General features: G+C 41.6%; 1 protein-coding gene across 2 annotated transcripts; it reads right to left on the bottom strand.

Moving 5' to 3' along the window:
* Positions 1 to 1,421: 1,421 nt before the first annotated feature.
* LOC128687705 (zinc finger protein 271) lies at positions 1,422 to 21,811 on the bottom strand. Of its 2 annotated transcripts, none has more exons than XM_070079924.1 (2): positions 21,550 to 21,811; positions 1,422 to 9,834 (listed from the first exon to the last, which is right to left on the bottom strand). In XM_070079924.1, exon 2 carries the CDS (start codon positions 7,613 to 7,615, stop codon positions 6,548 to 6,550), a length of 1,068 nt encoding a protein of 355 aa, XP_069936025.1. In that variant the 5' UTR covers positions 7,616 to 9,834; positions 21,550 to 21,811; the 3' UTR covers positions 1,422 to 6,547. The 2 variants fall into 2 exon arrangements, with proteins under 2 accessions (XP_069936025.1, XP_053631283.1); XM_053775308.2 differs by having other exon boundaries at positions 21,558 to 21,811.
* Between the last annotated feature and the right edge of the window lie 4,774 nt (positions 21,812 to 26,585).

The following is a 26,585-nucleotide window of genomic DNA, read 5'->3' as shown; positions in this document are numbered from 1 at the left end:
AGCGGGTGAGGAAACAGCACCAGCAAGAGGTACAGGGGTATCAGGAGTGTCCGAAGAGTGGTCAAAAAACGAGGCAGGGTCAGAATGGGGTGGGGTAACAAGAAGGGGCCCGGGGGTAGTAGGTTCATGGACTGGGTTCTCCATGGTTAGGTTACTTCTTTTCTTTTTGTTTTTAAGAAAAAAAAAGAAAGAAAATAAAAATAAAAAAAAAGAATAAAAAAGGGGGGAGCGGGGAGGAATAGTTCCCAGGAGGAATGAAAGGGCTGGAAATCTCCCTCCATGCCCAAGAGGACCTCAGCACCGCAAGTAGTGCAGATGCAGCATGAAACCCGTGGCATACCCTACCCTTCATGCCAGTAAACCAGCAATCCGGGATAGCAACCTCACATCTGCCGAGCTACCTCGGTGGACAAAAGAGAGGGCGGCCGGATATCCGCCACAAAGCATAAGTCTTTCGGCCACCACCCCCGGAATCTGAAAGGTGGCTTCCAGAGATGCACCCATCGCTTGAAAGACACCCAAAGCCACCCTCCAAAATACCGGAGAGGGATCGGGACATCCCCAGGTGATCCAGATTCCACGGCAAACTTCTCCACCGCCAAGAACCTCAATGGAATGGGATGGACCCCGGTACCCTTTCCCCTACCTGGGAACTAGCGCGCCTGTGGGAAAAATCCCAAAGGCCAAAAAGAGGAAGGGCAAAAGGGAGGGGTGGGGAGGAGGAGGAGGAAAGGAAAAAGGAGAGGATGGGATAGGGAAGGGGGGATTGGGGGTTAATTAGGTTCGGTCTGAGGAAGGAGACCGACAGGTCTAATTCCTCAGACCAAGAGCCTCTTCATTATGCCAAGGAGCCCCCCTTGAAGAGGAAAAGACCTTGAAATTGAGTAAACAAATGACGTCATTGGCCAATAAGTGTCCAATTAGCCATTCTAATACACAGTCATGAATGGATTAACATTATTTATACAATTATTACAATAATGCAGTAGTCTGCATAACAGTAAATCTTCTATTTTTTTGTGTGAATAAAAATTAAAAATAGAAAGCAAGAGTAAAATAAGAGGGGCCTGGAGGCATGACTGTATTGTTCGTCTGGACCCTAATTTGAAATTGGCATCTTTTTTAATTTGCATGAAATTGGCCAAACTGCCAATTTCTGACCACTTTATTAGGTAGTTGAAATTGGTAAATGGGCAATTTCTTGTACTCAGTAGATAGAACAAATGGAGTTCTAAATAAATAGTTATGAGTTTGGTCGACTGGAACAATGGAACTGGCCGAAAATAGGGCTCAAAGTGGGCAAAATCGCTGATGCGTAAACATCATCAAGATCGCTAACTTTGTGAGAGCGTAATTCCATAAGTTTTCCATCAAATTTCATACTTTTGGTGTCATTAACATCAGGAATAGATTCTCTATCATTTCATAAGAAAAAATAATTTTATTTTTCTGAAAATTTTGCAACAGAGAGACACTTTATGATTTGGGGTTGTGACAGTCAAAGGGTTAATACCCCCCATCAATAGGTCACATGACACATCCCTAGATGCTCTAGTTTCCTTCTGGCAGCGATAGACCACCAAAGAACTAGATTTTGAAGGAACATTACAGATGGACAGTGAACATTTTTTTTTCCTTTAGACAAGGAGCAAATTTCTACAAAAGAGCTAATATTCCCACTATTTAGGTCAAAAGAAAAACAAAGGATAGCATCATTCTGTCGTTCTGAAGAAAGGGAGAACGGCTTCATTTCTTCAATTCAAGAGTCCTTCACCTTTGTCAAAGAAGCCCTTTAAGGGAAATAATTTGAAAAGCAAATTATAATTATAGTCTACTTAAGGTGGAACTTTCAAAAAGCAAATGTATTACAAAAAGTATGGTAGAAAAGCAAATGTTTCATATATAATCAAACACTGTCAGAAATATTATATTACAAAAAAGCATTATTACTAATGAGAATCAGCTGCACATAATTCATAAATCATTCTAAACTACAACCTAGAGAGCAACCAAGTTTCCATGGGTTAACAGTTGGGCAAATGCCACAGTGCACATTTTAAAATATATACAGTAAGGCCCCGCTTTACGGCATTTCGCCTTATGGCGTTCCGCTAATATGGCGATGTCAAATTATGACCAAAATTTGCTATACGGCAAGCAGTCTTTCAAATACGGCGCCCCCACCCGGTTTGTTTACATTTTCTGTGACCTCATCTATTATGTCAGGAAACTTTCCAAAATCTCAAGTGTTTTAAAGTTACTGCATATTTTATATGTACTCTGATAATTATACTTAAGTGTACCTGTACCTAAATATACTTACACACTGTGCTGGTGTGCAGGTACACATTAAAATCGCTAAGCCTCTCTCTACTCATGACGCCAATACTACATAATAATAATCACTCTTGGGCACACTAAATGTCTTATTTTACATCAATATAGGCATTTTCATTAATCCATCATTGATATTTTCCTCAAAATTATATATGAAACCCATTACATAGCATATAAACATGATACATACACTCACAGAATAAAAATTAATGTAAATATGAGATTTGTTTACAAAGCAGCTGTGTAGGTAGCGTCGGAAGAATTACGTTTTCTCTAGTCAAACTGGGGGATACCTGTAGAAAAATATTCTTTTCGTATGCCTTTACTCTATATATAGCAATTTACGACCCTTGTGGGTTTAGTGCTTTTTATAATAAATAATAATAATAATAATATTATTATTATTATTATTATTATTATTATTATTATTATTATTATTATCTTCATTCACTCTAAATATGGTGTGTTGCTGTTTGTTTATTCTGAACTAACTTGTACACAATGTAAGAGTATTTGTATTGTGAGGTAATTATTATTATAATAAAAAAATATTGAGGTAAATGTTTTACAAACTCTTACAAATGGACGTGAATGAACTAAAAGTAGACACATATTAACCCTTTGACTGTCGCGGCCGTATATATACGTCTTACGAGGTACCGTGTTTGACGTACAGTGGTCCCTCGTTTTTCGTAATTAATCCGTTCCTGGAGGAGCTACTATAAACGAAATTTACGATTTGCGAATCAATTTTCCCCATAAGAAATAATGTAAATACAATTAATCCGTTTCTGACACTCAGAAGTATTAAAACAAAAAAAATTTTTACATGAAATATACATGTAGTACATAAACAGTACAATGGGAAATGATGAATGAAACATTAACAGCATAACACTTACCTTTATTGGAGATTCTTCTTAGTGTATGGGAGACTGGAGGAGGAGAGAGATTGGATTGTTTACAGTTTGGAAGGGGAATCCCCTTCCAGCAACACCTCAGGTACCAATTGCTTCTCTGGGGTTGCTTCTCTTCTCTGTTTCTTAATGCCACAAGGACCACCTTGAGAGTCACTCTAGTCTTGTCTTGCAAAGTAACTGTGGAGAGAGCTCTGTTTCTGGCGTCTCTTTAACACTTCCCTAAAATGGTACAAGACTATGTCACTGTACATATTTCTCACCTTCTTTACCACAGGCTTGGCACTAGGAGCTTTCTTTGGAGCCATGGTAGCTTATTTAGTACTTGCAAGCACTAAAATGAGTGGAATATTATGAAATATTTCGTAGGAGCACTTGAGGGGACCTTCACTCACTGGTAAACAATGCCACACTGGCTGGGTAGGGAGGCCTCCTCAGCTCACACGGTGCGTAAGCGTCCTGGACGAACTACTATTCGCGAGTCAACCTATGAAAAGCGAGTCCATGTTTATACGAAAATACCCCTATGATTGGCGAAATTTACGATTGCCGAGAACTACGAAAAGCGAGGGACCACTGTATATATACTCATAAATTCTAGCGGCTTCAAATCAAGCAGGAGAAAGCTGGTAAGCCCACATGTGAGAGAATGGGTCTGTGTGGTCAGTGTGCACCATATAAAAAAAATCCTAGAGCACGCAGTGCATAATGAGAAAAAAAAAAACTCCGACCGTTTTTTTTAATTAAAATGCCGACTTTGTGGTCTATTTTCGTATAGTATTTATAGCTGTATTCTCGTTTTCTTGGTCTCCTTTGATAGAATGGAAAACATATTATAGAAATAGAGGTGATTTTGATTGATTTTACTATAAAAAGAACCTAGAAATGGAGCTCAAAGTAGGGGAAATGTTTGACTTTGTTCAAAAGTAAACAAATGATGCCATTGTCCAATAAATGTCCAACTAGCCATTCTAATATGCACCCATGAATGGGTTGATGTTATTTATACAATTATTACAGTATTGCAGTAGTCTGCATAATAGTAAGTCTTCTATTTTTTGTTTGAATAAAAATTCAAAATAGAAAGCAAGAGTAATATCAGAGGGGCCTGGAGACATGACTGATGAGCAAAGAAAATGTTATTTTAGAGCCAGGAATGTCTGCATTGTTCATTCTGGACCTTATTTTGAAATTGTCATATTTTTTAGTTTTCGTGAAATTGGCCAAATTGCAAATTTCTGACCACATTATTAGGTAGTTGAAATCGGTAAATAGGCAGTTTCTTGTACTCAATCGATAGAAAAAATGTAGTTCTAAAGAAATAGCTATGAGTTTGGGCGACTGGAACAATGGAATTAGCCGAAAATAGGGCACAAAGTGGGCAAAATCGCCGATTTGTAAACAGCGCCGAGGTCGCTAACTTCGCGAGAGCATAATTCCGTCAGTTTTCCATCAAATTTCGTTTTTTTTTGGTGTCATTACAATCGGGAAAAGATTCTCTATCATTTCATAAGAAAAAATAATTTTTTTTTTTTTTAAATTTTGCGACACCAGGAGACACCTCAGGATTGGGGGTTGCGGCAGTCAAAGGGTTAATACGCATTTATTTCGCCTGACCAAGTGATCGTCCACTACCTGTTCAGTTTGTGTTCTTACATTGTCTCAACTCTGTATCTCGTTCTCTCTCTCATTTACTCTTTCGTTAACTAGTTGGCTCTCACTGACGATGGCGTCTAAGGTTAGCTGTGATAAAAAGAGAAGTCATAAGCTTCTTGCTTTGAGTGCCAAGTTAGAGGATGATGGTGTGCCATTCTGATTTTATTCAATAAACACCCTGCCACTCACCTCTCACACATTAATATTAATATTTTAAGGTAAGTAATAAGTGTACTCTTTGTGTATCTTAACTTTTATTGTGTTTTTAATGCCTATTTCTATTGCTAACTTAATATAAGTTAGTGTAAACTTGTTGTCTGGCATTTATTGCATATTTTATGAGTGCTCTGATAATAATATTTGTGGACCTGTGTGGTAGCTGGGTGGAGGGACAACATTACGTTTTCTCTGCTCAGCCATCAGAGAAAACGTTTATGAATCTGCGTTTGGCCCAGCCACTCCCTCACTCCGCTTTTGTTTACAATTTTCGGCATGAATTATTCATTACTTCTACCTTCATTTATGATGGCATCTAAAGGTAGTTGTTAGAAATGATTAAATTCAGTGAACAAGGTATGTCGATGTTAATAATATGGCTCTGGGCCACAGTGTAGGTAGCCGGTAGGTGTAGCCCAGGCGGGCTACACCTACCAGCTACCTACACTGACTTCCTACAAATAAATACTACTCACCTCTCTTCCTATATTAAGACTACACATATTTTAAGGTAAATAATGAGTGTACTGTATGTGTATTTTACCTCTCTGGGATGTTTTAAATATCGTATATTAAGTATGAGACGGGGAGTCAGGGCTACCTACACCTGGGCTACCTGCACCTGACTTCCTACAAATAAGTACTACTCACTTCTCTCCCTACATTAAGATTACAAATACTTTAAGATAAGTAATGAATTTACTGTGAATGTATTTTACTTTGTGTGTTTTTAATGCCTGGTTCTATTACTAACTTAATATAATTTAGTGTAAACTTGTTGTCTGGTATTTATATGCATTTATAAATGGAAAAAAATGGCATTCTGCCTTCCGGTGATGTCTGCTTTCCAGTGACAGCCTGGAACCTAACCCGCCGTATAAGATGGGCCCTACTGTATACATATTCTTAATCAAAACCAAGAAATCAGTCAAAAATAGTCTGAAAGCAACAAGGTTCCACAAGACACAGCCCACAAAACAGGATCCAAAATTTGTCTCAAGCCACAACCCATAAATAAGCAAATAACTACAAGATTTAAGAAAATGAGAAAAATCATACAAATGACAAGCCATGATACAATACTTATTCCAAGTCACCAGCTATAAATAAGTCAAGAATACATTTAATGGAGAGGAAGGTCCCAAAACATGGAATGGAAAATTTGCTCAGTGTCAAAAGACACAAATTACTCAGAACTATGGAAACGAGAGTGCACTTAATTGCTGAGGCACATTACTAAGTGGAGATGCAATCCAGTTTGATCTCATTCCACCTTCAGTGACTGAATTGTTTGTAGAGTTATCATCAGTCATTACATGTAGTGTTCCTTTATCAGGCTACATAACTCATGAGCTATTAGCTAAGGTTTCTATCGTTTACAAACTTGTTTTACTTGCTGGGTGGTTTTTTCAAGAAAATTATTAAGCATGAATCTTCATGTGTTTTGCTAAATGAGATTTTTGTTTAAAGTCTTTCAGACATACTGAGCAATGATGTGGTTTTTCACCTGTATGAACTCTCATGTGTGTGTTTAATTGGCATTTTTGCTTAAAGACCTTAAGACATTCTGAACACTGATATGGTGCTTCTCCTGTATGAACTCTCAGGTGACTTACTAAACAAGACTTGAGTAAAAAGTTTTTTGGACACTCTGTACACTGATATGGTTTCTCTCCAGTATGAATTTTCATGTGTTTTGATAGAGATGATCTATCGGAAAAAGCTTTTGAACATGTAGAACACTGGTATGGTTTCTCTCCTGTATGAATTCTCATGTGTGTTACTACACAAGATTTTACTGAGAAGTATTTCAGACACACTGCACATTGATGTGGTTTCTCTCCTGTATGAACTTTACTATGTCCTAATAAATGAGATTTTTGATTAAAGTACTTCAGACATACTGAACACTGGTATGGTTTCTCTCCTGTATGAATTCTCAAGTGTTTCTTTAGCGGGGATTTATCTGAGAAACCTTTTAGACACACTGAACAGTGGAATGGTTTTTCCCCTGTATGAATTCTCATGTGTGATACTAAATTGGACTTGGCTGAGAAGCTTTTAAGACATTCCAAACACTGAAATGGTTTCTCTCCTGTATGAGTTCTTGTATGTCTTATTAAATGAAACTTTCCTGGAAAGTCTTTTAGACACACTGAGCATTGATATGGTTTTTCTCCAGTATGAATTTTTATGTGATTTAAGAGAGATGATCTATCAGAAAATCTTTTAAGACATTCCAAACACTGATATGGCTTTTCTCCTGTATGGCTTCTTAAATGTTTTACTAGAGATGAACTATGTGAAAAAGCTTTTAGACACACTGAACACCGATTTGATTTATCACGTTTATGAATTTTCTTGTGTGCTAGTAAAAAAGATTTTTTGGGAAAGTTCTTTAAACACACTGAACATTTATATAATTTATCTGTTTTATGAAATCTTATTTGTATTGCTTCAGTATATTCCTTATTAAGTTTTTCAGACATATTGCAATCTGACACGATTCTTCTACCATATAAATATTCGTATGTTTTCCTGGATTATATTTTTATACATTTTTTAACAAGGTACACCAATATATATCAGTATATATTAAGTTTATATGAACACTAATGTTTTCAAATTTTATAACAATGACAATTTTCTTTTGAATGAAAGGGTGTTTTTCAGAACTGGAATTCAATTAATGCCTCAAAATCCATAAGATACACTTTAAAAACACTGTGAGAGTAATCGAAATACCAATTTCATCTACACATGATATATATTATGCAGAAATAATTATCTTAAATAGACTTAACAATGAATAATTATATACTTTCTTTTATATATTTAAAAAATAATTCTATACATAACCTCAAGAGCTCAAAATCCTCAAATGTTTTCTATGAACTGCTATACTCTGCAAAGATTAAATTGTTATGAAAGTTATTTAAGAGCACTGAACATTGACATTATGTTTACTTAACCTAAATGATAACTAACATTACAGTGTGAATGAACTTACATTATGACATGTAAACTGGCTTATCACAGTGAATATAAGTGTTTCGCACTTACTAGATCATGTAAACTGGCATTTCAGACTGAATATGAATGTGTTATACTCTTACTGCTGACCAGATGATGTAAACTGGTCTATCACAATGGTCTATCACAATGTGTTATGCACTAAGTGCTAAAGAGATTATGTTAATCTGCATATCACAATGCTCACTGAGTCATTAATTTCAGATGTTACGTTTTATGATTAAAGATACAGTAGCGAGTGTGATAAATATGATTATTCCTTGAAGACTCAACCTTTACAAAGTGTGAAACACAAACTACAGTTTATAACAGCTACACACTGCAAGATATACCTTTAAACTTTAACAATAAAAGAAGAGTATACCCTTTAACAGTTATTATACAGGACTTCAATTTTAACTAATCAGGAAAGATGATAGCACATTAAGTCAAAGAAATTGTTGGACATTTTATTACTAAACTGTATTTGGATGAATATTAAGTATCAAGACATATACTGACTGAAAAATATTGTTTTTAAAAGGTAAGAATATCCTATGAATAAAAAATTTGCATAATCAAAATTGACATACAGGAGTGCAGTAAAACTACCTTTGATATACCTTTGATGAGTTCAGAAAGTTTTTCTACTCCCAGGCCTGGTCTTGGGCCAGACACTCTGGCTGAGAATGGGACACAAGGACTGAATGAAGAAATAATTTTACAAAATGTGGAAAGAAGAGGGATGATATATACCTATACACTGAATCTAGTTTTTAATTTGGATGACTATTTACCTGACAATGTAAAGCACACAGTTAATAGCTTGCAATTATACTACTGAACAAAGTTAATTAACTAATAAGATCTCAATAACTCCAACAGTTATACATATTTAACACTGATGATGGCCCAGAACAGACTGAAACATCATCTCTCTCATCTCTAATGTTGTGACTTGCTTCATCCAAGGACATGTTAGTTTTCATCATTCATGCATATTACATAATTAGATAATACATACAACAGTGGAGTTGTTAACAAATATTTCCTGAACTTTAAATTAAATATTCACACATTTTCTTTGAAGAGTGATTTTTTTAAGCACATGTCAACACAACATGTGCATGTGGTAAGTGAACAAACTTTTAATACAATGAGACAATGCAGCACAAATATATCCAAATGAATTTGCATATACAGGATGTCAAGAGTGGGTATGTAGTAGATAGCATGTTTAGGGAGGCTCTTAAGATAGTGTACTGATACTATATAAAAACCTGACACTTACATGATGTATGACTTCCAAAGTTGATAATTCACATACAAAGTATTTCTCTCACTTGGTGGCTTTGCTGATGCTGGTTTGCTGCAACTCTTCCACTGCTGACACTGGTATGCTGTAACTCTTCTACTGTTGACAATATATAGCATTTCTGTCACTATGATGAGCTTAATAGTACTGGGTATTTCTTACACCTACAGTACTTTGTGACATACTACTGCAAGTCCTGGTAACAGTATTGAGCACTGACACAGTACTGGGTGTTAACATGGTACTGGACACTCAAATATTGTCACTGGTAAAAGTACTAGGTGCCAACACATTACTTGAGGCTGACACAACATGAGGTGGTATTACTGACACTTCGTGTACCTCATGATACTCAAGTATTGGCACTGGTGTACACATGAGCTGTAAAAGAAAAGATGATTAGCAATGTGTTTGAGCAATTGTCATTACTCAAATTTTCTAGTTCATTATGAAGCATCTTCCATAAAACTCTTAGTTATACAAAGATTTTTATGTAATATATGAACAACCACCTGCCCTGTAATTACAGAATTCAGTTTTCCCTGAATTGCCATGCATATGATTGTGTATGCTTTAACCCCTTCAGGGTCCAAGGCCAAAATCTGAAGTGGTGCTCCAGTGTCCAAGAAATTTTGAAAAAAAAAAAAAAAAAAAAAAAAATTTTTTTTCTTACAGAATTAAAGAGCATATTTTTGTGAAGGTAATAAGACAAAAAAAAAAATTCTGATCAGTACTCACCGAGATACAGTGCCAAGAAGTTTGTCCAAAATGATGTGGTGGCGGCAACATCGACGAATTCCACATACGCACATTACTTTATTTAGCGGTTTTTGTAGTTTTTTCTTTTCTTTTCCAATTTTTTTCTTTTCCTACTAACATTTGGGGCCTGAGAGACCAATACTGTATATAATGTATATATATAAACTCACTGTATTGAACACAATAACCGCACTAAAGTTATTATCATATTATTGTTTACCACTGTTGTTTATTACAATAAACATGCACAAATCTTGTATAATACTAATGTTCTATCATATATTTACAATCACTGGACATGGTTTTAGAACTGCTGGAGCTTGTGGAACTCCTTGAAACAAGGCACCATACACAGAGGCACCTTACATTCCTCAGACATAAACCGAGTGTCTTTGCGTCTTTATTGCCGTCGTTTTGTTTGTGCACAGACAATGCATCTCTTCTGAGCAAATTTCTTCTGAGTTGAAGGAAGCTGTATTATGAAATGATCACCTTCCCTCCTCAAACGCTTGGGTATATCCTGAGTAATTCGAGGACCTTGTTCTATAGCAGGTGTTCTTACATGGTACTTCATTATGAGTTGTCTGACAACAGACAAACAAAATTCACCATACGGTGGTCTGTTGCCAGTCTTTGTTTGGTACATATTATATGCATTGAGCATTGAAATGTCCATGAGATGGAAGAAAAGTTTCACGTACCACTTGTAACTCTTACGAACACAATCAACAAAACCAATCTGCATGTCACATTTGTCAACCAAGTGCATGTTTTGTGTATAATCAATCACTGGACATGGTTTTAGAACTGCTGGAGCTTGTGGAACTCCTTGAAACAAGGCACCATACACAGAGGCACCTTACATTCCTCAGACATAAACCGAGTGTCTTTGCGTCTTTATTGCCGTCGTTTTGTTTGTGCACAGACAATGCATCTCTTCTGAGCAAATTTCTTCTGAGTTGAAGGAAGCTGTATTATGAAATGATCACCTTCCCTCCTCAAACGCTTGGGTATATCCTGAGTAATTCGAGGACCTTGTTCTATAGCAGGTGTTCTTACCTGGTACTTCATTATGAGTTGTCTGACAACAAACAAAATTCACCATACGGTGGTCTGTTGCCAGTCTTTGTTTGGTACATATTATATGCATTGAGCATTGAAATGTCCATGAGATGGAAGAAAAGTTTCACGTACCACTTGTAACTCTTACGAACACAATCAACAAAACCAATCTGCATGTCACATTTGTCAACCAAGTGCATGTTTTGTGTATAATCAATCACTGTCACTGGTTTTCGAATACGTTCATTAGTCACTCCATCAACTTTGCCACTGTCTTGCATTTCATTACGGTGAATGGTTGTCAACAATGTAACATCTCGTTTGTCATGCCACCGTAATGCCATGATGTCAGTGGCAGTAAACACCTGCACGTCATCACCACGAGCACCTGCGTTGAGCCTGGGGCATGTGTTTGTGATTAGAACGCACTGTGCCACACACATCTGTCTTGTTCACTTGCATGAAATCACTGAGTAATGGGCTTGTGTACCAGTTATCGGTATATAATGTATGCCCCTTACCAAGATAAGGTGCCATCATGTTTCTCACTACGTCACCTGAGATACCCAATAACATCTTGGTATCTTGCAATGTTTTACTTCCCGTGTATACAACAATATCCAACACCAGGCCACTGTCACAGTCACAGAGTACAAACAGTTTTATACCAAAGCGTTTCCTATTGCTCGGTATATACTGCTTGAATGACAGTCTACCTTTGAACAAAATCAAAGACTCGTCAATTACAAGATTCTTGAATGGATAAAAGTATATGCTGAACTTTTGTTTGAGATACATGAAAACATTTCTAATCTTGTATAACCTGTCACTTCTGTCAGGCCTGGTTTTGTCAGAGAAGTGCAACATACGTAACAGTAAGATAAACCTGTTCACTGGGATGATTTCACTGAAGACCGGGGTAGAAATTAGCCGATCTGTGGACCAGTATGCTTTTATATTATGCTTATAGACATGAGGCATAAACATTATTGTTGCAAAAAGCAAATACATTTATGCAACAGTCGTCTCTTTCCACCTGTGTAGTCTTGACTGTGGTGATATGATCGTATTTGCCATGGTGTACTCAAAATACTTATTACTTTCCCTGACAATAGTTTCCATCAATGGCTGGTCAAAGAATAATTCAAAGAATTCCAGTTCATTGGCCGTGGTTCCAAGGGGACAAGTAGGTAGAATTCCACTTTGAGAGTCATCAAAGTGGTGGGGCTTGGGAACAAAATTGGGATTTTGCTGCCAATCCCAGATACGGTTTGCTGGTGGATACTGGACATCATAGGCTGGTTGTGGTTGTGGTGGGCTGGTGGCTGACGCTCCGCTTTGTCCTTGAACTGAGTCAGCAGCGTGGGTCCCAGCCTGGGCTGGTGAGTCACGCATGGCGGTGCCACTACCATCACCACTACCACCATCTACTGATGCCTGTGGTCTATCCATGCCAAGTGTAGCCACATCATCTTCACTATCACTATCTAAACCTGGTGTAGGGCCACGGGATGTACTCCGGGATGTACTCCGGGATGTACTCCGGGATGTACTCCGTCCCCTGGGCACAGCATAGGGTACACTACCCGAGCTCATGCGGCGGCGCACATACCGACGCTTCACTGGTGAATATGATTCCTCACTATCACTACTCGAATGATCGTCAAGCGCAATAAAATCACAATCCAAGTCACTATCATCATCATTACTGAAGTCAGAGGCCTGGCCACGCGAAAATATTAGTTTTCTCTTGCGTTGAGGTACAACCGACCGTGAGTTACGAGTGCCCACACCAGAGGTAGAAGGTTGAGGATCGTCAGGGTTTTCTGCACTATTATTGATATCCTAGTCATTCCTTTCGGTCACTAACTGATCAAAGCCATAGAATTCATCTTCATTTCCACTTCCATCAGTGTCAGAACTATCAGATAGGAAGAGGAGAGTCCCAATTTTCCGGGGAGTGAGAGCTGACTTGCGACGAGGCATGGTGAACAAGGGTAACTGAGCCAGCGTTCCCACAATGCTATGCGAGCACCTAGATTTTTTGTTTATGGCGCACACCCACCACGCAGACCAGTTCTCTCACATGTAGGCCTATGAGCGCTTTCGCTCTAAATTTGACGGCGCTAGAATTTTGGCGTAGATCAACGGTTTGGACACTCAACGTGAAGCCGTAGATCTACGGGACGGACCCTGAAAGGGTTAAATAGCAAGGCCTGCAAATGCACACAGAAAAAATAAACATGTAACAGTACAAATTTTATGGTAAATAAATATGATTTTGCTCATAAACAATTTTTCTTTCTTGCTGCCTTAAATTATAAATTTACTCTGAATTTAAAATCAGCTCTAAATACTGTCTAACCTACTTTTAAATGAACCCCAAGTGTTAGCTTCTATGATGCTACTTAGAAGTTTATGATACTCAATAACTTTAATGTCAAACCAGTACAGGAGGGCCCTGCTTTACAGTGCTTCACTTTATGGCATTTCACTAATGCAATGGTTTTCTATTATACCCATTCTTCATTTATTCAGACATGCTACAATAAATATATTCACCACTCACTATAAGCTAAGAATGAAAATATTTTAAAGGTAATTACTGTGTGTACTGTATATGCATTTTTTTATACCCAGCTCTATTGCTCACTTAAGCCTAAAACGGTCCAAACGTATATGGATGTTCTCTCGTGTAGCGCCCCAAACGTATACAGTGGTCCCCCGGTATTCGATGGCATCGGTATCCAATAAATTCGGTATTCGATACATTTTAATGCAAAAACTTTGCCTCGCCACACGCGATTCATCCGAGACATGTCCACGTGTGGCCTGAACTGCCCCGTGCGTGCCAGTGTTTACAAGCCAGCCAGTGTGCTCGCATCTAAGGATACATTTGGTACATTCCATATTGTCACAGTGTTTTTGGTGCTTGTTTCTGCAAAATAAGTCACCATGGGCCCCAAGATAGCTTCTAGTGCCAACCCTGTGGTAAAAAGGGTGAGAATTAGTATGGAAATTAAGAAAGATTTTGAAGGGTTTGGGGCTAACCTGAGAAGCCTATGCCAGCTGTGGAATCCATTGTGCCTACTTCAAAAATTAAGGAAACGTGTGCAAAGTAGGTTGAACTGCAAACCTTTATGGATGAAAATCACCCTAACACAGCTATTGCAAGCCGTGCTGGTGACTATTATAATGAAAATGTTGTGGCCCATTTTAGACAAATTGTAAAGGAACGGGAGGTACAGAGCTCTATGGACAGATTTGTTGTGCGACAGAGGTCCAGTGACTCTCAAGCTGGTCCTAGTGGCATTAAAAGAAGAAGGGAAGTAACCCCGGAAAAGGACTTGCTACCTCAAGTCCTAATGGAAGGGGATTCCCCTTCTAAACAATAAGTTCGACACTCACCCCTCCTCCCATCCCATCAATCATCACCAGATCTTCATTGAAGGTAAGTGTCATGTATTCTATTGTTAGTAGAGTACTACAAACTGTGCATGCCTTCTTCAGTTTGTGTGCATTAAACTTAATATTTCATGTGGTAAATTTTTTTTTTCATACTTTTGGGTGTCTTGCACGGATTAATTTGATTTCCATTATTTCTTATGGGGAAAATTAATTTGCTTTTCGATAATTTCAGTATTCGATGAGCTCTCAGGAACGGATTAATATCGAATACCGAGGGTCCACTGTATATACGTTTCCTTTGTCATTCATTCAACATTGGCACGATAGGCCTGAGTCGCCTAGACCTGAGTGAATGAGTGTGCGCACTCAGTGTGCACCATATGAAAAAAATTGGGGATGCCTGGGTACCACATGCTCTTTTTTCCTATAAAAAAAAAAATTTCTCAAAATATTCGGGGCGCTACGCGAGAGAATGTATATATACATTTGGACCATATAGCCCTTTGACTGTTGCAAGCCCCTTTCTGAAACTGTCATTCTATGTCGTAAAAGTTTTTGAAAAAAAAAATTATTTTTTCTTATGAAATGATAGAGAATCTTTTCCCAATGGTAATGACACAAAAAGTACGAAATTTGGTCAAAAACTCACGGAATTACGCTCCCGCGAAATTAGCGGTCTCTGCGACATATACACATCGGCGATTTCGCCGACTTTGAGCCCTGTTTTTGGCCAATTTCGTTGTTCCAGTTGACTAAACTCATAGCTATTTCTTTAGAACTCCATTTTTTCTATCAGTTGAGTACAAGAAACTGCCCATTTACCGATTTGAACTACCCAATAAAATGGTCAGAAATTGGCAATTTGGCCAATTTTACACAAATTAAAAAAGATGCCAATTTCAAAATAGGGTCCAGAATAAACACTGTAGACATTCTTGGCACTAAAATAACATATCCTCTGTTCATTGGTCACATCTCTAGGCCCCTCTTATATTACTATTGCTTTCTATTTTTATTTTTTTCCATACAAAAAATACAAAATTTACTGTTATGCAGACTACTGCATTATTATAAAAATGGTACAAATAATATCTGTGCACTAGTGAAAGAACATTAGACTCCCCAGTTGACGTATATTGGACGTGTGGTGTGATTTGCTTACTCCTGAACATTGGTAAAAATTGAACATTTCCGCTAATTGGAGTTCAATTCAAGGTGGTTTTCATCGTGAAACTAATAAAAATCATCTCTATTTCTGTAATATGTTTTCCATTTTATCACGTGAGATCATGAAAACGAGAATACAACAATAAATACTACACGAAAATACACCTCAAAGTCGGCGTTTTAATCAAAAAAAAAAGGTCAGTTTTTTTTTCTCATTGTGCACTGCGTGCTGCAGGATTTTTTTTTATGTGGTGCACACCGACCACACAGACCCATTCTCTCACATGTAGGCCTACCAGCTTTCTCCTGCTTGATTTGAAGCCGCTAGAATTTATGCGTATAAATACGTCCAAAACAGTGGCGCATAAGGCGTATATATACGACCGAAACAATCAAAGGGTTAAGGGTTAATATATGATAGCGTAAACATGTTATCATGCTTTTATGAGCATTTGAAAGCGAAAAAAGGCTATGTTTCATTTTACATTGATTTTTGCTTTACAGCAGTAGCCCAAAACCTAACCTGCTGCATAAACAGGGTCCCCATGTATTTTCCTTCAACCTTTTCAGAAACAAGAACTGGTCCAACTTGAATTAATACAAAATATATTAAGATAGTATATTGCCTATCTAGCAATAAATGAGAGTTGAAGAAAGGTGGAACACGAACAGGGATAATATTGGGTGAAAGACAGGGTTTCAGGATTTGTTTGGTATTATAAATATGTTGTCAGGACTATTTTCACAAGGAGGGGCTTTTTAACAGTAGCTTTGAAGTGGTAGGCAGATAGGGAATACCTCAAGTATTCATGAAGGATGTTCCATGGGTCAACACCCCCAGTCCATGGCCAGGTCTCATAATGGATCAGGGCCTGATCAACCAGCCTGTTACTGCCAGCTGTACACAATCCAGTTTACAAACCACAGCCCAGCTGGTCAGGTACTGACTAGGTATCTATCCAGCTTCCTCCTGAAGACTGTTAGGGGTCTACTGGTAATCCCCCTTATGTATATGGGAGGCAGTTGAATAGCCTTGGGCCCCTGATACTTACTGTGTTATCTTCGGAACATCTGGAATCTTAAGGGAAAGTTTCAGATTTTAGGTCCTTTTAAGTACACTGAGTTTTTTGTAGTCATACAGGTACAGGAATACAAGAGTACAATTAACATGCCTAGTAATATACATGTATGTGTAAATTACCTAGGATAACCCCCCCAAAAAAGTCAGGCAAATGACTAATTCCATTAGGGGTATTACTGAAAGAATTCAAATTTGGGTGGGAGATGACAAAAGTTGTGTCTGCTGATAAGAACAGGTCTACGTTATTAAGATGAACTTGGAAGATAATAATAATAATAATAATAATAATAATAATAATAATAATAATAATAATAATAATAATAATAATAAAAGTAATAATAATAATAATACTTTATTCCAGCAAGATACAATGTTTGTACAAAGGTGAAACACATTTAGGTGTGCATGAAGAAAGCCCCTTAATATGCAGAGCATTCCAGACTAACTTAAGATGAATAAGGCAATGACAATTTGAGTAATTTTATACATACAGTCTCTCAGGTGAGTGTAAGTATAAATTTAAGAGTTACAATGAATACAAGAGAATTGCATGTCCTATTAGTTCATGCTATATGGCTTTTATCAAGTTTAATTGTTATGGAATTACAGGTTTGATTATGATTATATGTGATGAGGAGCCTAGCATATTAACATAAAGGGGAGGATTACAGATATTGAGAATAAGATAATATTGTTTAACAAATGTTCGTGACATTAATAATATGGATATGTAGTTTTCACATGTTTAGCTGATGTTTATTAGGGATATATTAGGGATATATTAATGGAAATTTTGAAAATGCTGGCTGAGACAGTGGCTCTGGTGCTTTTTGGCAAAGTTTCAGATTTTAGGCCCTTTTATGCACACTGAAATTTTAGAGAGATTTAACCAGACACGAGAAATGTCAAATATTTGTACCTGATGCATATGAAAAAAAAGCAGAGGGCCAAGAGCACTGCCTTGGGACACTCCTATGTTGAAAGGTTGCACTGATGAGATGATGCCCTTGATGGAGAGATATTGGTGTCATCAACTGGGAGGCCTGGTTGATCAGGTCATCAACTGGGAAATCTAGTTGGCCAGGTCATTAACCAGGCCTGGTTGACCAGGTCATCAACCAGGAGACCTGGTTGACCAGGTCATCAACTGGGAGGTCTCATTGACCAGGTCATCAATCAAGAGGCCTGGATGACCAGGTCATCAATCAAGAGGCCTGGATGACCAGGTCATCAACCAAGAGGCCTGGTTGACCAGGTCATCAATTGGGAGACCTGGTTGACCAGATCATTAACCAGGAGGCCTGGTTCATCAGGTCAACAAGGTCATCAACCAGGAGGCCTGGTTGGCCAGGTCATTGACCAGGAGACCTGGTTAACCAGGTCATCAACTGGAAGGCCTGATTGACCAGGTCATCAGTCAAGAGGCCTTGATGACCAGGTCATCAACCAAGAGGCCTGGTTGACCAGGTCATCAACTGGGAGACCTGGTTGACCAGATCATTAACCAGGAGGCCTGGTTCATCAGGACAACAACTGGAAGGCCTGGTTGACCAAGTCATCAACTGGGAGGCCTGGTTGACTAGGTCATCAACTAAGGGGCCTGGCTGACCAGGTCATCAACAAGGAGGCCTAGTTGACCAGGTCAACAACCGGGAGATCTGGTCGACCAGGTCATCAACCGGGAGATCTAGTTGACCAGGTCATCAACTGGGAGGCATAGTTCACCAGGTCAACAACTGGGAAGCCTATGTGGCCAGGTCAAAAACCAGGAGGCCTAGTTGGCCAGGTCAACAACTGGGATGCATAGTTGGCCAGGTCAACAACCAGGAGGCCTACATAGCCAGGTCAACAACTGGGAGGCCTAGTTGGCCAGGTCAACAAGCGAGAGGCCTAGTTGGCCAGGTCAACAACCGGGAGGTCTAGTTGGCCAGGTCAACAACTGGGAGGCCTAGTTGACCAGGTCAACAACCGGGAGGCCTAGTTGGCCAGGTCAACAACCGAGAGGCCTAGTTGGCCAGGTCAACAACCGGGAGGCCTAGTTGGCCAGGTCAACAACCGAGAGGCCTAGTTGGCCAGGTCAACAACCGGGAGGCCTAGTTGGCCAGGTCAACAACTGGGAGGCCTAGTTGGCCAGGTCAACAACTGGGAGGCCTAGTTGGCCAGGTCAACAACCAGGAGGCCTAGTTGGCCAGGTCAACAACCGGGAGGCCTAGTTGGCCAGGTCAACAACCGAGAGGCCTAGTTGGCCAGGTCAACCGGGAGGCCTAGTTAGCCAGGTCAACAACCAGGAGGCCTAGTTGGCCAGGTCAACAACCAGGAGGCCTACATGGCCAGGTCAACAACTGGGAGATCTAGTTGGCCATGTCAACAACTGGGAGGCCTACATGGCCAGGTCAACCGAGAGGCCTAGTTGGCCAGGTCAACAACAGGGAGGAATAGTTGGCCAGGTCAACAACCGGGAGGCCTAGTTGGCCAGGTCAACAACCGGGAGTCCTAGTTGGCCAGGTCAACAACCGGGAGGCCTACGTGGCCAGGTCAACAACTGGGAGGCCTAGTTGGCCAGGTCAACAACCGGGAGGCCTAGTTGGCCAGGTCAACAACCAGGAGGCCTAGTTGGCCAGGTCAACAACCGGGAGGCCTACATGGCCAGGTCAACAGGGAGGCCTACATGGCCAGGTCAACAACCGGGAGGCCTAGTTGGCCAGGTCAACAACTGGGAGGCCTACATGGCCAGGTCAACCGGAAGGCCTACATGGCCAGGTCAACAACCGGGAGGCCGACGTGGCCAAGTCAACAACTGGGAGGCCTACATGGCCAGGTCAACAACCATGAGGCCTAGTTGGCCAAGTCAACAACCGGGAGGCCTACATGGCCAGGTCAACCGGGAGGCCTACATGGCTAGGTCAACAACCAGGAGGCCTATATGGCAAGGTCAACAACCAGGAGGCCTAGTTGGCTAGGTCAACAACTGGGAGGCCTATATGGCCAGGTCAACTGGGAGGCCTACATGGCCAGATCAACAACCAGGAGGCCTACATGGCAAGGTCAACTGGGAGGCCTACATGGCCAGGTCAACAACCGGGAGGCCTACATGGCCAGTTCAGCAACCGGGAGGCCTACATGGCCAGTTCAACAACCGGGAGGCCTACATGGCCAGGTCAACAACCGGGAGGCCTACATGGCCAGTTCAACAACCGGGAGGCCTACATGGCCTATTCAACAACAGGGAGGCCTACATGGCCAGTTCAACAACCGGGAGGCCTACATGGCCAGTTCAACAACCGGGAGGCCTACATGGCCAGGTCAACAACCGGGAGGCCTACATGGCCAGTTCAACCGGGAGGCCTACATGGCCAGTTCAACAACCAGGAGGCCTACATGGCCAGATCAAAAACCGGGAGGCCTACATGGCCAGGTCAACAACCGGGAGGCCTACATGGCCAGTTCAACAACCGGGAGGCCTACATGGCCAGTTCAACAACCGGGAGGCCTACATTGCCAGTTCAACAACCGGGAGGCCTACATGGCCAGTTCAACAACCGGGAGGCCTACATGGCCTATTCAACAACAGGGAGGCCTACATGGCCAGTTCAACAACCGGGAGGCCTACATGGCCAGTTCAACAACCGGGAGGCCTACATGGCCAGGTCAACAACCGGGAGGCCTACATGGCCAGTTCAACCGGGAGGCCTACATGGCCAGTTCAACAACCGGGAGGCCTACATGACCAGATCAAAAACCGGGAGGCCTACATGGATAGGTCAACAACCGGGAGGCCTACATGGCCAGTTCAACAACCGGGAGGCCTACATGGCCAGTTCAACAACCGGGAGGCCTACATTGCCAGTTCAACAACCGGGAGGCCTACATGGCCAGTTCAACAACCGGGAGGCCTACATGGCCAGTTCAACAACTGGGAGGCCTACATGGCCAGATCAACAACCGGGAGGCCTACATGGCCAGATCAACAACCGGGAGGCCTACATGGCCAGATCAACAACCGGGAGGCCTACATGGCCAGATCAACAACCGGGAGGCCTACATGGCCAGATCAACAACCGGGAGGCCTACATGGCCAGATCAACAACCGGGAGGCCTACATGGCCAGATCAACAACCGGGAGGCCTACATGGCCAGATCAACAACCGGGAGGCCTACATGGCCAGATCAACAACCGGGAGGCCTACATGGCCAGATCAACAACCGGGAGGCCTACATGGCCAGATCAACAACCGGGAGGCCTACATGGCCAGATCAACAACCGGGAGGCCTACATGGCCAGATCAACAACCGGGAGGCCTACATGGCCAGATCAACAACCGGGAGGCCTACATGGCCAGATCAACAACCGGGAGGCCTACATGGCCAGATCAACAACCGGGAGGCCTACATGGCCAGATCAACAACCGGGAGGCCTACATGGCCAGATCAACAACCGGGAGGCCTACATGGCCAGATCAACAACCGGGAGGCCTACATGGCCAGATCAACAACCGGGAGGCCTACATGGCCAGATCAACAACCGGAAGGCCTACATGGCCAGATCAACAACCGGGAGTGTTCCAAGGTTAAGTAGCCATTAGGAATTTTATTAAGTAGAAAAAATAATACAGACTCACCGTCATACCTTACTTATCAGTACATTCTTCAGGGATTCGCCAAAGTTCTGATTTTCCGAAGAAAATTATCAAAATCGCTGTGAGTCAAACAACAAACTTGTTGTTGTTTGTGTAATGGTTTGTAGGGCCACTGACGATGCGCACCATCTGGCGACCTACCACCCACTTCCTGGCCAGGAAAATGTCCACATCTGTGCGAGAAAAGTGGAAAAGGCATCACTTAATAATTAAGGCAACATTCTTTCATAGGTAGGTCAGAAGGACCTTGATTAAACCCGGTAGATCAAGAAGCCTGAACCCTATGTGAGCCAGTAACCGGCTTCTGCAGTGCCTGTGCTGAGTCAGCGCTTATGTACGCCTTTTATTTATTTATTTATTTATTTATTTATTTATTTGAACATGATACAGAGAAGTACAAGGAATACAATTTTTAAAGTGCAGCATGCCAAAGCCCCTTGTATGCAGAGCATTATGGGCAGGCTTAAAATTAACTTAAGATTAACTAAGCAATGATATATTCAGTGGTACAAAAATTATTGTAAAACAGATAACAATTTAGTACAAATGAGTATTACAAAGACAGGTCATATGGTCATTTACTGTGTTGCTGTGTAATCAGTAGAGAATGGAGTATTTTGTTAGGTAATGAAGTTAAATAGTAACAAAGTTTGATTGGGTCACAGGTTGACATTTATGAGATACAATAATGAGATACATATATGAGATACACTTTATGAGATACAATTATTCAGTATTTATTTAGTTGTGGGTGAGTAAGTGATTTTTGAGAAGGGACTTGCATAGTTTTTACAGTGTGATATGGACACGAGGTATATCAAAAAGAGATCTGTGTCTTGTGTTGTGGTCATGTGTCCTGTTTAGGTTGGTGAGGAAAAGTTTGATTGGATGGCTTATATTTGCGTGTATTGTTCTGTGTATGTAGTAGGCACATGAATAAGTATGGATGTTCTTAATGGTGAGCAGATTCAGACTTTTGAAAATTGGTGAAGTATGCTGGCGGGAGTAGGAATTTGTTATCATTCTTACTGCTGCCTTTTGATGGGTTTTTAGGGGTTTTAGGTGACTGGATGTTGTTGATCCCCATGCACAAATTCCATATGTAAGATAAGGGTATATGAGTGAATGGTATAGTGCCAGGAGAGCTGATTGTGTAACGTAGTACCTTATCTTTTATAGTATGCCTACAGTCTTGGAGATTTTCTTGGTGATTTGTTGTATGTGTGTCCGGAACTTAAGGCTACTGTCAAGGTGGATACCTAGGAATTTTCCCACTCTGAGTCTTGTGACTGATGATCCATTTAGCGTTATGTTAATTGGATCATTTGCAGCTTTGTTTCCAAACTGAATGAAATAGGTTTTATCAGTGTTCAGGGTAAGTTTGTTAGTCATCATCAAGGTAGATATTTTCTGTAATTCAGCATTGACTGTGTTTGCTAGTATGACTGCGTTTGGGTGGGAAAATACATATGTAGTGTCACCTGCAAATAATATGGGTTTGAGTAGCTGTGATGCATTCGGTAGATCATTGATGTATATGAGAAAGAGGAGTGGTCCAAGGACGCTTCCTTGTGGGACTCATACTGTGATTGGTTGGGTGGAGGAGTTTGCATCATTTGCATACACATATTGAGTTCTGTTATTAAGGTAGTTGAGGGAGTGGTCTCTGATACCATAGTGCATTAATTTGGAGTAGAGTGGTTCATGGTCGACCGTATCGAAAGCTTTACGTAAATCAATGAAAATGCCCAGCGGGACTTCTTTTAGGTACAGGCACACATACATATAGTTACATAAAATATACATATAATCTAGTGATACCAGTGAATAGCAGAATACAGTGTTGTAGTAGCAACTAACCAGTATTATAATGGTACTTAGTGGAGTGGAGTGACTTTCATTAGTTTCTTTTTTCTTGAAATACCAGACGTATACTGTGAATTTCATATAACCTGTAGTTACCAGCGGTCGCAATATACACAACGAGAAGCAATTATTACTACAGAAAAAGCGTCCTTCCTCCAAAATTTCCACCAGTCAACTATAGTGATAATATAGCACTTATTGTGGTGGAGACGAAAAAAACCTAGAAAAGCTATATACAGCGATTGATAAACAAGGGTTGAGGCTCGACCGTTCGTCATTGTAGGAGCTGCCAGCAATCACCGGGTCTTCAACACGCAAGTTATACTTTTGTATCAATCAAATCACATATTACTCGGGTAGATAATTTCCAGTAGATCCTTCATGTGTTAGCCCAAATCACCGACCAGTATATTTTAAATAAGTGACCCACTGATCAGATCAGACTGGTCAGAACCCTTGACTGGTCCGAACCCTTGACTGGTCCGAACCCTCGACTGGTCCGAACCCTTGACTGGTCAGAACCCTTGACTGGTCCGAACCCTCGACTGGTCCGAACCCTTGACTGGTCCGAACTCTTGATTGGTTTCAAACGGATTCGTTGGACAATAAAGCAGACTGTAAACGGATGGGGTTGTAGGCGCCCTTATCAAACACAAACAATAAATATAAATCAGGAACGTACACCTGTAAGCTGTCCAATATACAAGTACAGTTAGAAATAGAAATACAAATAGCTAGAGCTTCATTTAAGGAGGTTATTAATAGAGTATTCAAGAGGTTGCTAGTAGAATTACAGTAAATCAACCATTCAAATCATTATGAAGCTCTGTGTAGTCTGCGGTCAATCAAACAAACGGGCTTCCGCATGGATAAATTGCCATTTTTGTGGAAATTGGTGTCACGCCCCTTGTGCAGATATCCAAGAACTAGCTACAAGCAGTATTAAAACAGGGAAGTGTTTTTGGGTATGCCCAAATGAGATAAATCTGTGGACTAAAATCAAAAGGGTATTAGAAGAGGATAACATCAAAGCTGCTTTCATAGAAAACCTGGAAGCTTTCTACAACAGATGGGAAAATAAAAAGTCTGGGCTGAATGGTACTGCCCTTGATACTGGCCATGTAGTCAGAAACTGTAAGGCTGGAGGTGATGCCCTGGTAGTCAGTAAATGTGGGGCTGATAGTCCTGTCCTGGGAGACAGTAATGGTGAAGTTGGAGGTGCTGTCCTGGGAGAAAGCAATGGTGAAGCTGGAGGTGCTGTCATGGGAGACAGTAATGGTGAAGCTGGAGGTGCTGTCCTGGGAGACAGTAATGGTGAAGCTGGAGGTGCTGTTCTGGGAGACAGTAATGGTGAAGCTGGAGGTGCTGTCCTGGGAGACAGTAATGGTGAAGCTGGAGGTGCTGTCCTGGGAGACAGAAATGGTGAAGCTGGAGGTGCTGTCCTGGGAGACAGTAATGGTGAAACTGGAGGTGCTGTCCTGGGAGACAGTAATGGTGAAGCTGGAGGTGCTGTCCTGCTGTCCTGGGAGACAGTAATGGTGAAGCTGGAGGTGCTGTCCTAGGAGACAGAAATGGTGAAGCTGGAGGTGCTGTTCTGGGAGACAGAAATGGTGAAGCTGGAGGTGCTGTCCTGAGAGACAGTAATGGTGAAGCTGGAGGTGCTGTCCTGGGAGACAGTAATGGTGAAGCTGGAGGTGCTGTCCTGGGAGACAGTAATGGTGAAGCTGGAGGTGCTGTCCTGGGAGACAGTAATGGTGAAGCTGGAGGTGCTGTCCTGGGAGACAGTAATGGTGAAGCTGGAGGTGCTCTCCTGGGAGACAGTAATGGTGAAGCTGGAGGTGCTGTCCTGGGAGACAGTAATGGTGAAGCTGGAGGTGCTGTCCTGGGAGACAGTAACGGTGAAGCTGGAGGTGCTGTCCTAGGAGACAGAAATGGTGAAGCTGGAGGTGCTGTTCTGGGAGACAGAAATGGTGAAGCTGGAGGTGCTGTCCTGGGAGACAGTAATGGTGAAGCTGGAGGTACTGTCCTGGGAGACAGTAATGGTGAAGCTGGAGGTGCTGTCCTGGGAGACAGTAATGGTGAAGCTGGAGGTGCTGTCCTGGGAGACAGTAATGGTGAAGCTGGATGTGCTGTCCTGGGAGACAGTAATGGTGAAGCTGGAGGTGCTGTCCTGGGAGACAGTAATGGTGAAGCTGGAGGTGCTGTCCTGGGAGACAGTAATGGTGAAGCTGGAGGTGCTGTCCTGGGAGACAGTAACGGTGAAGCTGGAGGTGCTGTCCTGGGAGACAGTAATGGTGAAGCTGGAGGTGCTGTCCTGGGAGACAGTAATGGTGAAGCTGGAGGTGCTGTCCTGGGAGACAGTAATGGTGAAGCTGGATGTGCTGTCCTGGGAGACAGTAATGCTGGAGGTGCTGTCCTGGGAGACAGTAATGGTGAAGCTGGAGGTGCTGTCCTGGGAGACAGTAATGGTGAAGCTGGAGGTGCTGTCCTGGGAGACAGTAACGGTGAAGCTGGAGGTGCTGTCCTGGGAGACAGTAATGGTGAAGCTGGAGGTGCTGTCCTGGGAGACAGAAATGGTGAAGCTGGAGGTGCTGTCCTGGGAGACAGTAATGGTGAAGCTGGAGGTGCTGTCCTGGGAGACAGTAATGGTGAAGCTGGAGGTGCTGTCCTGGGAGACGGTAATGGTGAAGCTGGAGGTGCTCTCCTGGGAGACAGTAATGGTGAAGCTGGAGGTGCTGTCCTAGGAGACAGAAATGGTGAAGCTGGAGGTGCTGTCCTGGGAGACAGAAATGGTGAAGCTGGAGGTGCTGTCCTGAGAGACAGTAATGGTGAAGCTGGAGGTGCTGTCCTGGGAGACAGTAATGGTGAAGCTGGAGGTGCTGTCCTGGGAGACAGTAATGGTGAAGCTGGAGGTGCTGTCCTGGGAGACAGTAATGGTGAAGCTGGAGGTGCTGTCCTGGGAGACAGTAATGGTGAAGCTGGAGGTGCTGTCCTGGGCGACAGTAATGGTGAAGCTGGAGGTGCTGTCCTGGGAGACAGTAATGGTGAAGCTGGAGGTGCTGTCCTGGGAGACAGAAATGGTGAAGCTGGAGGTGCTGTCCTGGGAGACGTAATGGTGAAGCTGGAGGTGCTGTCCTGGGATACAGTAATGG

This window comes from Cherax quadricarinatus, unplaced genomic scaffold (genome assembly GCF_038502225.1).
Source record: "Cherax quadricarinatus isolate ZL_2023a unplaced genomic scaffold, ASM3850222v1 Contig45, whole genome shotgun sequence".
Lineage (NCBI taxonomy): Eukaryota > Metazoa > Arthropoda > Malacostraca > Decapoda > Parastacidae > Cherax > Cherax quadricarinatus.
Note: the sequence above shows the minus strand (reverse complement) of the source record. Positions and strands in the feature narration are given on the sequence as shown.

Excerpts from the sequence above, each read along its gene's own strand:
- LOC128687705 (XM_070079924.1), bottom strand. The coding sequence starts at position 7,615 with ATGTCTGAAAAACTTAATAAGGAATATACTGAAGCAATACAAATAAGA.